The sequence below is a fragment of the Anomaloglossus baeobatrachus genome, chromosome 2 (assembly GCF_048569485.1).
Source record: "Anomaloglossus baeobatrachus isolate aAnoBae1 chromosome 2, aAnoBae1.hap1, whole genome shotgun sequence".
Taxonomy (NCBI): Eukaryota; Metazoa; Chordata; class Amphibia; order Anura; family Aromobatidae; genus Anomaloglossus; species Anomaloglossus baeobatrachus.
In genome coordinates this window covers 662,231,351-662,244,795 of record NC_134354.1, presented here as the reverse complement: position 1 = coordinate 662,244,795, position 13,445 = coordinate 662,231,351, and the positions used below count along the sequence as shown (strand labels likewise).

The 13,445-nt window shown below is 51.1% G+C and overlaps 1 protein-coding gene across 2 annotated transcripts in view; it reads left to right on the top strand.

Annotated features, from left to right (window-relative positions):
• Positions 1–13,445, top strand: part of ARHGAP9 (Rho GTPase activating protein 9) — a 279,078-nt gene that overhangs the window by 244,856 nt on the left and 20,777 nt on the right. For both annotated transcript variants that reach the window (XM_075337075.1, XM_075337074.1), the window contains one exon: positions 3–108. In XM_075337075.1, the coding sequence (XP_075193190.1) occupies positions 3–108 (106 nt within the window). The remainder of the gene's footprint in view (positions 1–2; positions 109–13,445) is intronic.

Here is a 13,445-nt window from a genome sequence, read left to right as displayed (position 1 = left end):
AGAAATTTCTGATGTCGATGAAAAAGTGCAAACTATGAAAGAGCTGGTGAGAAATCTCCCAGAACCAAACCATGACACCTTGAACTACATAATATGCCATCTAAACAGGTATGAATGATTTTTCTGAAAACGGAAAAAAACACACTATCTAATGTGGGAAAAATGCAAGACAAACACATGTAAAATTGTATGTAATTCTGAAAAATGCAGCTTGTATGGGGTAGCAAGGGACTAGAGATGAGCGGACCCGTTAACGTTCGCATTCTGCAGGTTCAGCCAGACTTTAGATAAAGTTCTGTTCTGGATCTGAACCTCATTGGAGCTCACTGATTGGGCAGTTCGGGGCCACGTACACTACATCCGATAACGCTATTGTTACCCCCAGTGCGAGCCGTTCAAACACTGCAAGTGGCTCACACTAGGCCAAGCACTGAGCATACCCGAGCACAGCGTTGCTCTTTCGAGTGGTTTTCACCCAAACTCCGAACTTGAACACTGATTTTTTTTGTAAAGTCTGTGTTCGGTGTGAACACCAAACCTTAAGGTTCAGGTCTGCTAATCTCTACTAGGGACTTCACTGTTATATTCGTAGAACTCAAAGGGAATCTCCCACATAACTTACCAAGAGGATTCTGGTCAGGCGATTGCTTCAACACAATAAATTTAAAGGGAACCTGTCACGATTGCTCTAGCATTTCAGAGTTGTACTTCAAATTTTTGGCTGGGACCATACCCACAGACAAGACTAGTCCAACACCGCCCCAGGCCAGCTTTTTCAGGTGATTGACAGGATCTTCCACAGCAAGAGACAATCACTAGAGCAGCGCCTGAAGAAGCCGACCGGAGGTAGCGCTGAATTAGTCTCATCTATCCCTACGGCCGGATCTTTCAATTATGTTTTCTCTGAAACGACGCTATTCAAAATATAATGTGCTGTAGTTTTGGCAGCACAAACCCAGTGACAGGTTCCCGTTAATAGCAATTAAATTTTTAGTCATTTTTTTCTCTTCATTCAGCCTGTAGATGGCACCAGAGCACCTCAGCAGCACCTTGTCAAGGGCACCTCGCTGTTTATGACCCTAGTTATGTAAATTACTATGAAATTGAGTTAGTGAACAGTAAACTGAGTGGGAAGTATAGAAAGTTATTTAAAGGGAGGAGAACTGGTTGATTTGCTATGGCCTAATATCTGAAAAGCAGTGAGGACAAAATACTCCCATAACCAAACGACAACTATTTCTATAAGACAAGCAGGAAATGTAAGAATCTGACTCAATTTATTCCCCCTGTAGTAATCGCGGTACTATGGTACTAAATCTTTCATGAGATCTCACATCGGTCTGTATCTAAAAATATAAATTTAAATCAGAATCAAGTAAATGTTTTATAATGAAGTAAAGGGAATTTCTACTTTTGTACATTTTTTTCCTTTGCAAAATGTGAATGTGGAGTATTATTATTACATTTATCGCCATATTCATCCATTCTATGATCAGTGCTTACAAATTGGTAATTTCAGACCAGGGGGCACTCACTGCGAGTGGAATTAAAGTGATTCCGGCAGCTAAATAGGAAAGGGTTCTTTACAGTTAGAGCAGTCCGACTGTGGAATGACCTACCACAAGAGGTAGTAATGGCAGACACTATAACAGCTTTCAAAAGAGGGTTGGATGATTTCCTCAGTACACACAACATTGTCGTTATAAATAAATTTAGTGACAAAATGTGTAATTGGTGGAGGATGGTTGAACTAGATGGACCTAGGTCTTTTTTCAACCTATGTAACATCTGTTATAGCTGCGACCTCCTTCCTGATTCTTCCTCCTTGTTATCACATTTTGGACTCACTTATTGCTTATAGATGTCCCAAAACTGTAAGAAGCCTAATATTTCTATGAAGCCTGGTAGTACGTCACATTTATGTGTATATACATTAGCCTCTTATACACACTATGTACTATACACTTCTAATTTAAAATGGTCATTTCCATCTTAATAAATTATAAATTACTGGGATATGCCATTGTGCCGCCCCGGCGCAGACCGGGGTGCTCGGATCCGGGGTGGTCGTGACTCGAGGGGTCCAGACTCGGGCTTGGCAAACACTCCGAACCTTGAAAGTGGATTATTTACAGGGGAGAAGTTCTTGACGCCACCTGCGGGTTGCTTGCGGTAATGGGAGTACCGCCGCTGCCGGAAGGAGTACCGAGGCCGATGGTGTGGAGCAGCAAGGTGTCAGTCCCTCCGCAGGTAGGGAAGACCCCGGCCTCTGGGGTTTTGGTGGATATTTGGGAGCGCAGGGTGCAGGGAACCAGAGTACGCACTGTGGGTAGTCGTGGTGCTGGATGAGGATTATAAAGCAGACACTCACACTGAGGATAAACCAAAGTCTCTCTGCATCACAGTCACTACGGGGAGCCCGCCCAGGTGTCTGCTCCAACCGGTGTCATTTGGTAATCTGGAGTCGCCTCCGTACACAAGTTAGTCCTCTGTTGTGGCCCCTTGGCCTGAAGTTGTTGGGGCCCCGCTCAGTATATTTTTAGTGTAGCTGTGCTCTTAATGGCTGGCACTTGGGATTTTAGTGGGATGCTTTACTGGAAAGCCCTATCCCCTGCGGTGTGCTGTCGCCTTCAATCTCTGAGCTCCTAGGGAAGTTCATAAAGAGTCTCTCCCTCCCAGGTTAATTATCAGGATGTTGAACCGGCTCCTGACCTAGAGTCCTGTACCCCGTCGTGCTCGGTACCAGTCAGTTCTTTTGGATTTCTGATGCTGACAGTCCTTCTAGACTATGTCCGTCGCACCCTTCCAATGACTCTGTCACCGGTCCCCGACTCCTCTGGTCCCGGACCACCGTCTGCGACCCAACCTCGGTTTCCCCCGCTCCTCACTCTTTGGGGGTTCTCACTCAACTCTCTCACTTCCCTCCCACCAGTCTGCCTGACCCCTAGGTGGGTGGCCCTATTTCCGCTTAACCAACTCACTGGTGTGTCTGACAGGTCATGATGTGAGGTGTGATTGGGATTTGTGCTGATGGTAGTGACACCGATTTCTGGGAACCTGGAACCATGGGGGGGGTAAGCCCTGCACCCTGGGTAAGAATTGCAGTACCCTGTGGCACCCTGATATACTCAGGGGCGCCACACCATGACTTTATAACTACCAGATGTGCAGCCTCTATAGCTTCATAGATCTTGAGAATGTAAAAGACCCAGGGCAGACGGCCAATGATCATGAATAATGGCGTATCCTAGCTATATCATTAACTAACATGGGAAAATTCTATGTACAGTAGATGTAAAGAATAAAAACCCATTCGGCATACCTGAATATAAACAATGCATGTACTTAATAACAGTCAGACACTTAAAGGGGTTGACCTCTTGATTTTGAGCACTTATATCTAGGTCTCACATGTTCTCCGGCATTTGTTAGTTCAGCTTTAATCATTGACTGAGCAGATTTCATGTCCACAAAATAGCTGGTGATGGAGGATCATGTGACAGGACCTGTTGATTAGCCTCGTGCAATAGAAAAAACACTGCACATGGAATGGCAGCTTTCTAATTGGAGGAGGATGATGGGCAGATCTGTGCAATCTGTGGAGAAGACTGTATTAAAAAACTCAGACAGAGAACCTGTAATACTAAGTGCTATAAAATCCCGGCCCCGACACATTTATGGACAACCCCTTTAAGGTTAAAGATAAGTATTTAATGCTAGTGCCCCTTTAAGAACCAGCTGCTAGTATGTAGCACTTCACTACTGCATCATATTTTGGCAGTTGTTTCTTTGGAAGGAGAAAGTTGAGTAACCAGCTGATACAGGCCTGCTGTCCACCGTCCAACTACTGAGCAAGAGAGCAGGAAGCTGGGAATTGCTAAGTCTCAGGAGTGCGTGTTATGGACTAGGACAATAAATATGTACATGACTGTGGCTATAGATTTTTATAGTATTAATAAAGAATATTGAAAAGCTTAACTAAATATTCATCTACATGTTTAGATTGTTTGCGTATTACCAGGTTTCTGTGGTTTTTTGTATGTATTTTTTTTTTTGCTGTGGTTGTTTGTATCAATGTAATATGCAGCAACATCAAGTCAGTACATAGCCAAAGGCTGTGTTTCACATGTAGGAGTCATAAGGGTTAAAGGCAAGCTTAGATGAAATCCTATGAAGGCTCTTCTCTCCTCTACAGTCCATCCTTAATGCAGCAGCCAGGGTCACCTATCTGGCTAACCGCTACTCGGATGCCTCTGCTCTGTGCCAGTCATTGCACTGGCTGCCAATATATCATAGGATCCAATTCAAATTGCTTGGTCTCACCCACAAAGCTCTCTACAGTGCGGCACCCCCCTACATCTCCACCCTCCTCTCTGTCTATCACTCCACCCGTTCTCTACGCTCTGCAAATGACTTTCGACTAACATCCACACTAAGTCGAACCTCCCACTCCCGGATCCAAGACTTCTCCCGAGCTGCACCGAACCTCTGGAACGCTCTACCCCAAGAAGTTAGGACAAATCACAACTTACTCAGCTTCAGACGCACCCTAAAGACACATCTTTTTAGGGCGGCCTATCACACTGCCTAATCAGATTAATTTCACATAGTCCGTCTACAACTTCTCACAACATAACTCCACATCAAACTCCATGGCACCCAAATGCATCTCAAGGCTCTGGCCCACTGGTCCAGGAAACCATTATCTATCCCCCATTTCCTGGAGATGGCTGGATTGTCATTGTAAATAAGCACTTGTACCTTGCCCCCCCCCTATATCTCATTGTAGATTGTAAGCTCTCACAAGCAGGGTTGTCTTTTTTTCCCTCTAAATATTGTTTTTTCTATAACTGTTACTTGTTTGTAGATGATCCTCCTGAATTGTAAAGCGCTGCGGAATATGTTGGCGCTATAGAAATAAAGATTATTATTATTACTTTCACACAAGCATCAGTGAAAAACGCAGAATACACGGATGACTTCGGTGTGCATGATTGTTTTTCCTCAGTCCCACACAGTTGAATGACTGATCTTCAAAAACTGAGCAGAACAGGACACATACTGAGTTATACTCAGATTGAATCAGTGAAAAACAAAAACAGCCATTGCATGCTCTTAAAGGGGATGTCCATTACTTGTACAACCCCTACTCATTCCCCTTGATCACCCTGTAAAAAGAAATAAGCTTATACTCCCCTCCGCTGCTGGTGTGGTTCCAATGATGTCTAAAGCCGAGTTCCCCTGACCCATGTGACATTGATATGAAACGCAAGCCCTGCGACCAATCACTGCTGGTTTCCTTCTCAACACCTTTGGACGTTTGAGCAGAAAATCAGTGCTTAAAACCTGCTCAAATATCTGAAGGCAGAGAGACAGACACCAGGCGGGGATTCGTTGTGCGGCCCGCGTGTCAAAATGTCACATGGACACTGGAATGCAAGCTTTAGACATTGCTGGAACTGCAGCTGCACCGGAGGTGAGTATAGGCTTATTAATTTTTACTGGAGCAAACAAGGGGAATGAGAAGGGGTTGTCAAAGTAGAGACAATCCCTTTAAAGAGCAAACCGTGATGGAGCTTACCCTCCCTCACCCTGTATGAGCTGGAGCTCTTTCTCCACCGTTGGCTGAGCTAACCAAGATGTCCCACTCCAACTTGGTATACAGTCTACTAAGTATACAACAGATTACTTTTAGAAATATCTTTGGCAGTACAGTTTTAAAAAGTCCCGCCAAAGTTGCCCAAGTGTGACTTGTTAATTTTATGGTGGATGTTCTGATAGAAGGTATCCAATGGGTGCAGACTCACCCAGGAATGTGTCCTTACACTCTTTCAAATTGGAGAGCAAATAATTGGGTACACTGAATACATAAGATCCTTCCTACTGTAGACCTGGGAGCTTTCTTGGAAACTCTGACTTGTTTAGGGGCACAAATAAATGACACAGATGCGCCCATACCTGAACAGAACAGGTACAGAAACATTCATCATTTACATTCACACTCAAGGACATTATCTGTGTGTCAGTGCAATGAAATAGTAGAAAATTGAAATCAGAAGAATGACTAAGCCGGATGGTGGTATTTTTTAAAATAAACACGTATTAAGCTGGCCGCCCACAGCAGTCCCACAGGGGTTCTCGAAATGAGAAGCCATTAACCAAAAGCCCAGGTGATATTAATTTAGAATGAAGGGCTTGGTCCTCCTCCAGCTGCAGAATAACTCACATGTATTCTCATGCTACCAGAATGTGTCTTGTGTCAGAATCCGGAAATGACCTCCTGGGTTTAATACAATAAGAAGAAAAATCCCCTTGTATTCTCCTGTATTGGGATTCACTGCCTTTAAGTTATAGAGCAAGGGATGGTGCTACCTTTACCCCACATAAGAAGCAATGCTGACGGTGCCACTGATCATTTGCTTATATGCATCCGTTATTGCTTTGTTCAGGAAATCAGAAACAGACACTTTCTGATCCAACCATGGATAAAAAAAATCCCACCTATTCTCTAGAGACGTAAACCACCTAGGATGACTATGCTCTGGTGTATAATCGTTTACACATCTGCCCAACAGCTCTGTCCAGATAAATGGAACAGATTTTTCAGTCATCTGCATCGATTTGGCAATTTTCTTTCCTTCAATGAATCTGAAATTGTCAGTGAAGGAACCTTGTAAATTATCTTGAATGTAAAGCTGTGTCCACATAAAATGTTACATTTTTCATCAAGAAAAAAACTGCTGATTTTTCATCCATGTTGTCATTGGGAAGCCCACAGTTTGTCATCCATATGTCAGTTTATTTACTTCTCTATGCCATCCGTTTTATAGATCTGTCGCGGGCGGAGGAGGGGACGCTGCGCTCACCCACTGCTCGGGTCCGGCTGCTGCTGCTGCTCGCTCGGTCGGTGGCTCGAGCGGTGGGCTGGATCCCGGGGACTCGAGCGGCGCTCCTCGCCCGTGAGTGAAAGGGGGGTGGTTTGGTTTAGGGATATTGTCCGTGACGCCACCCACGGTTGTGGTGAGGTTGTGACACCACCGCTGCTCTGGACGGGGATCCCGGGAGCGATGACAGGGAACAGCTTGGATGTTGTTTCTCCCCTCCGTGGATAGGGGGGGTTGGTCGTCCCGGGGCCCGGTGAAGGTTAGGGATGGCAGGCGGGTTACGGGGCCTGGTGAGGTGCAGGGTCGCGGGGGCACGCTGGTACTCACTCAGCCAATGATGAATGCAAAGTCTCCGGTAAAACAAACGGCTGGATGGACGGGTCCCACAGACGGCTGCGGTAGTTCTCCCGGTAGGTTGGCGGTGACTGCCTTTCCCTGCACCTGTGTTGTGTTCACGGTTCCAATGGCTTCCCACCGGTAACCCGCTCCCCAGCTTGGATGGATGCTGAGGGAGCCCCTTTTGCCCGCAGGCTCTGGCCCTGTGAACTGTAGCCTTGGCGGTGACTGTATTTCCCTTCACGGTTTGAGCTGTTGCCTTCAATCAGGTCTTGACTGATGGGAAACCCCGGAGATTCCCTTCGCTAACGGATTTGACCGGTTTTACGGCGACTCCTAGCCTGGTCGGGGTCCGTAAGCCCTGCCGAATGGTGCTGGCTTCTCTTCGCTCCCCGATCCGGTACCGGTGGGCCACCGCCCGTCCCCAGTCCTTACGGTTTACTTCAATCAGCCTCTCCTGCAGACGGTCACCACCGTCTGCCAACCTTGCTGTATGTGCCCGGGCACAGTCAGTCTCCTCTACTACCACTTCACTTCACTCTCAAAACTAATCTGACTCCTTATCCCGCCTCCAGGACTATGAACTCCTCGGTGGGCGGGGCCAACCGCCTGGCCCACCCCCTGGTGTGGACATCAGCCCCTGGAGGGAGGCAACAAGGAAATGTGTTTGACCTTAATGTGCCTAGCCGGGGTGTGGGGTGTGTTGTTGTAGTACCTGTGACGTCCTGGCTTGTCCAGGGCGCCACATTCCCCCTTAGTAAAATGCAGACCGTCCACGGGCTGCCCGTCCATCACCGGTTTTATTTTTGTTTACCTGTAGAAAAAGGGGTAAAACATATAAAACATTAAAACAAGCATTTTTGTATAAACTTCCCTTAACGGGAGGTACGGTTCTTAAACGTTGCAAACGGTAACGGCTTCCGCTCTTTTCCCACCCAAACAACCTGGCCCTGATGCTGCCCCTAAGAAGTGGGCAGCACCCCTTGCCCCAGTCCATCACCAGGCTGCCCGAGTGGGTACGGTCTCTTTCAGGGGACCCGCGTCCATGGGGACCCCTGAACCCCCAAAGGATCGCCACCGGTTACGGTAGTGGCGGGCCTGGGCCATCCCTTTCCTCCAGGCCCATCCTCCCAAATCAGCCTCTCCGGAGGCGGTAACGGTTTCAAGCCAAACATTTTTATTTACATCCCACTAAGTTTGTGGTTGCCCTGCCAGTTCTCGGGCTTGTCCGTAAGAAGTCCCTTACGCAACGGTTGCAGGAAGTCCCTACGGGGACTTGTTGCCGGCAATGGCCGGTTCAATCAAATTTCCAATCAGGTGACATCTTCTGTTGATTTATTTATCATTCACAACTTTTAACTGTATTGGTGGTCCCAACGGGGACGACTTGCAGCGGGGCTCCGCTGACTTCACTGTTCACTTTCGTCCTCCTCACCCGGCCCTGGGTGGAAGAACACGGGTACCAGCCCCTCCAGTGCATAGCAGGCGCGGCGAGGAAGGGCCGCCCGGTATCCGTTATTTCCGCTCCGGGGGATGTAAGTGGCCTCCATGCCATAGAGGGCGACGACTCCTTCGTCTTCCTCCGAAACAGGCTCTGCGTCAGGTCCGGAGTCACCATCATCTGTCCCTGCGCCAGGCGGGTTGCTGCCAGCTGCCGCAGTCTCCAGGCTCACCACTCTTTCGGCTACCGTTACGAGGGGGTGTACGTCAGATGGACCAGCAGCAGCGGGGTGCACGGCCAGGGAAGACTGAAGCGGCATGGGGGGCAGGGGTAGACCGGGTCCCTCAGCCGCAACGGCCGGTCCCTCGGGGACACAGGGGCGTGGGTCACTCACCAGCTCCTCCATCATGGCCTCCATTCCGTACACCCGGGCGACCGCAGCTACCTCCTCCACCTCCGCGGTCCACTGCTCCATCAGCATACATATCTGACTCCGGTAGCGCCGGCAGATCCCCACCGTTCGGGCCCTGAGCCACGCCGCTGTTCCGGGCACTGGCTCCGTAACCTCTGCGTAGCTGGACGGGGCGGACATGTTGGTACCGGTACTTTCCAGGAACCAGCAGATCGCAGAGTCCTGGCGTCCCTGCTTCCACAGCCGCGAGCTACATGCGGCCAGACGCCATCCGTCCCCCTTAGTCTTTTTTCCGGCTCCTCCTCTACAGGGGCGGGGTTTCGGCTTTCGCGCCTCCACTGCTCGGGAAGACGCTCGAGCGGGGAACTTTTCGCGCCCAAGATGGCGGCTTCTGAAAATTTTCAGCCAGACACCTCAGGCGGGACACAATGCGCACTTCTACCAGGCGGTAGAACGGTAAGATCCTGTTTGTGACGCCAAGTTGTCGCAGGCGGAGGAGGGGACGCTGCGCTCACCCACTGCTCGGATCCGGCTGCTGCTCGCTCGGTCGGTGGCTCGAGCGGTGGGCCGGATCCCGGGGACTCGAGCGGCGCTCCTCGCTCGTGAGTGAAAGGGGGGTGGTTTGGTTTAGGGATATTGTCCGTGACCCAACCCACGGTTGTAGTGAGGTTGTGACACCACTGCTGCTCTGGACGGGGATCCCGGGAGCGATGACAGGGAGCAGCTTGGATGTTGTTTCTCCCCTCCGTGGGTAGGGGGGTTGGTCATCCCGGGGCCCGGTGAAGGTTAGGGATGGCAGGCGGGTTACGGGGCCTGGTGAGGTGCAGGGTCGCTGGGGCAGCGCGGTGCCGCACGGCACTGTGGTACTCACTCAGCCAATGATGAATGCAAAGTCTCCGGTAAAACAAACGGCTGGATGGACGGGTCCCACAGACGGCTGCGGTAGTTCTCCCGGTAGGTTGGCGGTGACTGCCTTTCCCTGCACCTGTGTTGTGTTCACGGTTCCAATGGCTTCCCACCGGTAACCCGCTCCCCAGCTTGGATGGATGCTGAGGGAGCCCCTTTTGCCCGCAGGCTCTGGTCCTGGGAACTGTAGCCTTGGCGGTGACTGTATTTCCCTTCACGGTTTGAGCTGTTGCCTTCAATCGGGTCTTGACTGCTGGGAAACCCTGGAGGTTCCCTTCGCTAACGGATTTGACGGTGACTCTTAGCCTGGTCGGGGTCCGTAAGCCCTGCCGAATGGTGCTGGCTTCTCTTCGCTCCCCGATCCGGTACCGGAGGGCCACCGCCCGTCCCCGGTCCTTACGGTTTACTTCAATCAGCCTCTCCTGCAGACGGTCACCACCGTCTGCCAACCTTGCTGTATATGCCCGGGCCACGCACCCGGACACAGTCAGTCTCCTCTACTACTACTTCACTTCACTCTCAAAACTAATCTGACTCCTTATCCCGCCTCCAGGACTGTGAACTCCTCGGTGGGCGGGGCCAACCGCCTGGCCCACCCCCTGGTGTGGACATCAGCCCCTGGAGGGAGGCAACAAGGATTTGTGTTTGACCTTGATGTGCCTAGCCAGGGTGTGGGGTGTGTTGTTGTAGTACCTGTGACGTCCTGGCTTGTCCAGGGCGCCACAGATCCACAATTTAAAATATATTGAAAGACCTCATATAGTCTCCTATGTTAATAATTCCAGTGGATCAGTTTTATACGCATGACATACGGATGGTAATCCGTTTGTGATCCACGTTTTGTTTCAGGGCAGCCAAAAAAGTTCAGCAAGTGCCAGCACAGGATTCAGCAACAGGATCAATTTAACGCTGAGTTCACATGTCCTGTAATTGTGACGCCCTGGCAAAACCAGGAAGTCACAGATGACTGAACCCCCCCACCAAGGGTACAGGAATCACTTCCTCCTTGGGATTACACACATACCCCCCCACATGGTGCATATGAGCAGCCCCCCCTCCCCTCAGTTAGGAGCTGAAAAGAGCAGCAGGGTAAGAGTTCAGTCAGTCGGAGGAGAGCAGCAGAGCAGTCAGGAGTGTGTCTCCTGGGCTGCAGAGAAAGTTGCAGAGCGGTCAGGGGTTGGAGCCCCTGGACTGCGGGAACAGGTCAGGCACTAGGAGGGGACCCAAAGTGGACAGGGGCAGGGTAGTGGCTCACCGGCATCGGGAACCCAGAATAGCGCAGGGAAGTGGACTTCCCCCATTCCAACCAGAGGAGCTAAGCAGACTACAAGGTGCAGTGCAACAAAATAGGGCTCCTGCTCATTGCACCGTGTGTGGGACCAGCACACCCCTCCAAAAGGCTCCCGGTCACCGGCAAGTTGGTTTACAAAGGACTGTGTTTTATGACCACACACATCAGCCTAGCTTCATCCAACACCAAGACAACCGAACTGTGAGTTCCCTGATCCCTGCAATCCCTGCCACTACCACAACTCCCAATTGGGCCTCGGGACTACAACTCTCCTACCCGTGGAGGGGATTCCACCTTGCTGCCCCACACCACCAGTCCCGGGCACGGTCCCTAAAGGCAGCGGCAGTGCCACCATCTCATCACCGCAACCCACGGGTGGCATCACGGACAATCTCCCTTACGTAATCCCCTTTTTGTTGTGGAGCTTGAAATCACAGACCGGGTCACGCCACCGTAATACTTACAGAAGTGACCCCTTGGCCCGGATCTGAGTACCCCCTATCCCTGGGTGACACAAATTGGCGTCACGAGCAGGATACTTACCCATCCACTTACCTGGAGGAAGTGCGCCTTATTCTGGACTGTCAGCGGTGCTCCGCTGCAAAATTTTCAGAGGTCGCCATCTTGCCGCCATTTTTTGGCGCGAAGATTCCCGCCAGAGTCTTCTTCCCCGCGAACAGAGCGTGAAAGTTGAAGCCCCGCCCCCTGGGAACACAGCCGGAAAGTGAGGCCGGAAGTCGCAAAACGAAACTTACCGGCCTGAGAGAGGAGTGCCGCGAAAAGACCAAGGGGGGCGGGTGAAAATACTGCCGTTCATGTAACCAGGACTGTAAAGGCAGGGACACCAGGACTTTGCCTAATCCCATTCCTGGACAAGCGAGCCGCAACCCCGATGACATCTCACTCGGCTCTGGCAGTCCACCCAGCCGCAACGGTGATGACGTCGGCTCCGGCAGTCCGCCCGGCCGCAATGACGGCAGCACCCGACCGGAAGTCTGCCCCAGATGCAGCGCCAGCCGCTGCCAGGTTCCCCGTCCCGGCTGTGGAGCAGCCAGGGTACACCTGCAGAGAGGAGGAGCAGGCCACTGAGCGATGAGGCCCTCGGTAGTTAGCGAGGCTGGTTGTAGCCGGCGCCGAGGGCATCCGAGTGGGCCTGGCTCCTGAGCAGGAGGCAGAGCACGGAACCCGTGCCCCATACTGGGAGTGGCGGCAGCCGCAGCAGTGGTGGTGGAGCATGGACGACTACCCGCAAGTTTAAAGTTGCAAAGTTGACTGTTTTATGGACGGTCACCCCTGTTGAACGTCCTCAGGTTCCCGGAGGAGGCCATCTGCACCGCAGGTGGGGGGTGGCAGGACAGTTAGAGGTTAAGCAAACGTACCTCCCGATGTGGGAAGATGTATGATTGTAATGTGTTAACTTTTTCCCGTTAACATAAACGTCAGTGGCCAAACAGCCCGCGGACGGGCTGTGTTTAACCAAGGGGGAATGTGATGCCCTGGCAAAACCAGGTAGTCACAGATGACTGAACCCCCCCCACCAAGGGTACAGGAATCTCTTCCTCCTTGGGATTACACCCCCCCACCCCCACATGGTGCATATGAGCAGCCTCCCCTCCCCCCCAGTTAGGAGCTGAAAAGAGCAGCAGGGGAGGAGTTCAGTCAGTCGGAGGAGAGCAGCAGAGCAGTCAGGAGTGTGTCTCCTGGGCTGCAGAGAAAGTTGCAGAGCGGTCAGGGGTTGGAGCCCCTGGACTGCGGGAACAGGTCAGGCACTAGGAGGGGACCCAAAGTGGACCGGGGCAGGGTAGTGGCCCACTGGCATCGGGAACCCGGAATAGTGCAGGGAAGTGGACTTCCCCCGTTCCAACCAGAGGAGCCAAGCAGACTACAAGGTGCAGGGCAACAAAAGAGGGCTCCTGCTCATTGCACCGTGTGTGGGACCAGCACACTCAGGGGTGGGATTCAGCCGGTTCTGTCCGGTTCTGGGGAACCGGTTGTTAAAATAGCAGCCGGTTCCCAGAACCGGCAAGAAACAGCTCTGCCAATCCGGTTCCCTGTATTCATTTGTGTTAGTGTCTCTTTAAGACACTAGCACAAATGAATGCCCGTACCTCCACGCTGCACTTCCTGGTTCAGTGGAGCCTGTCTGCTCCCTGACCCAGCGTGCAGCGACGTGCT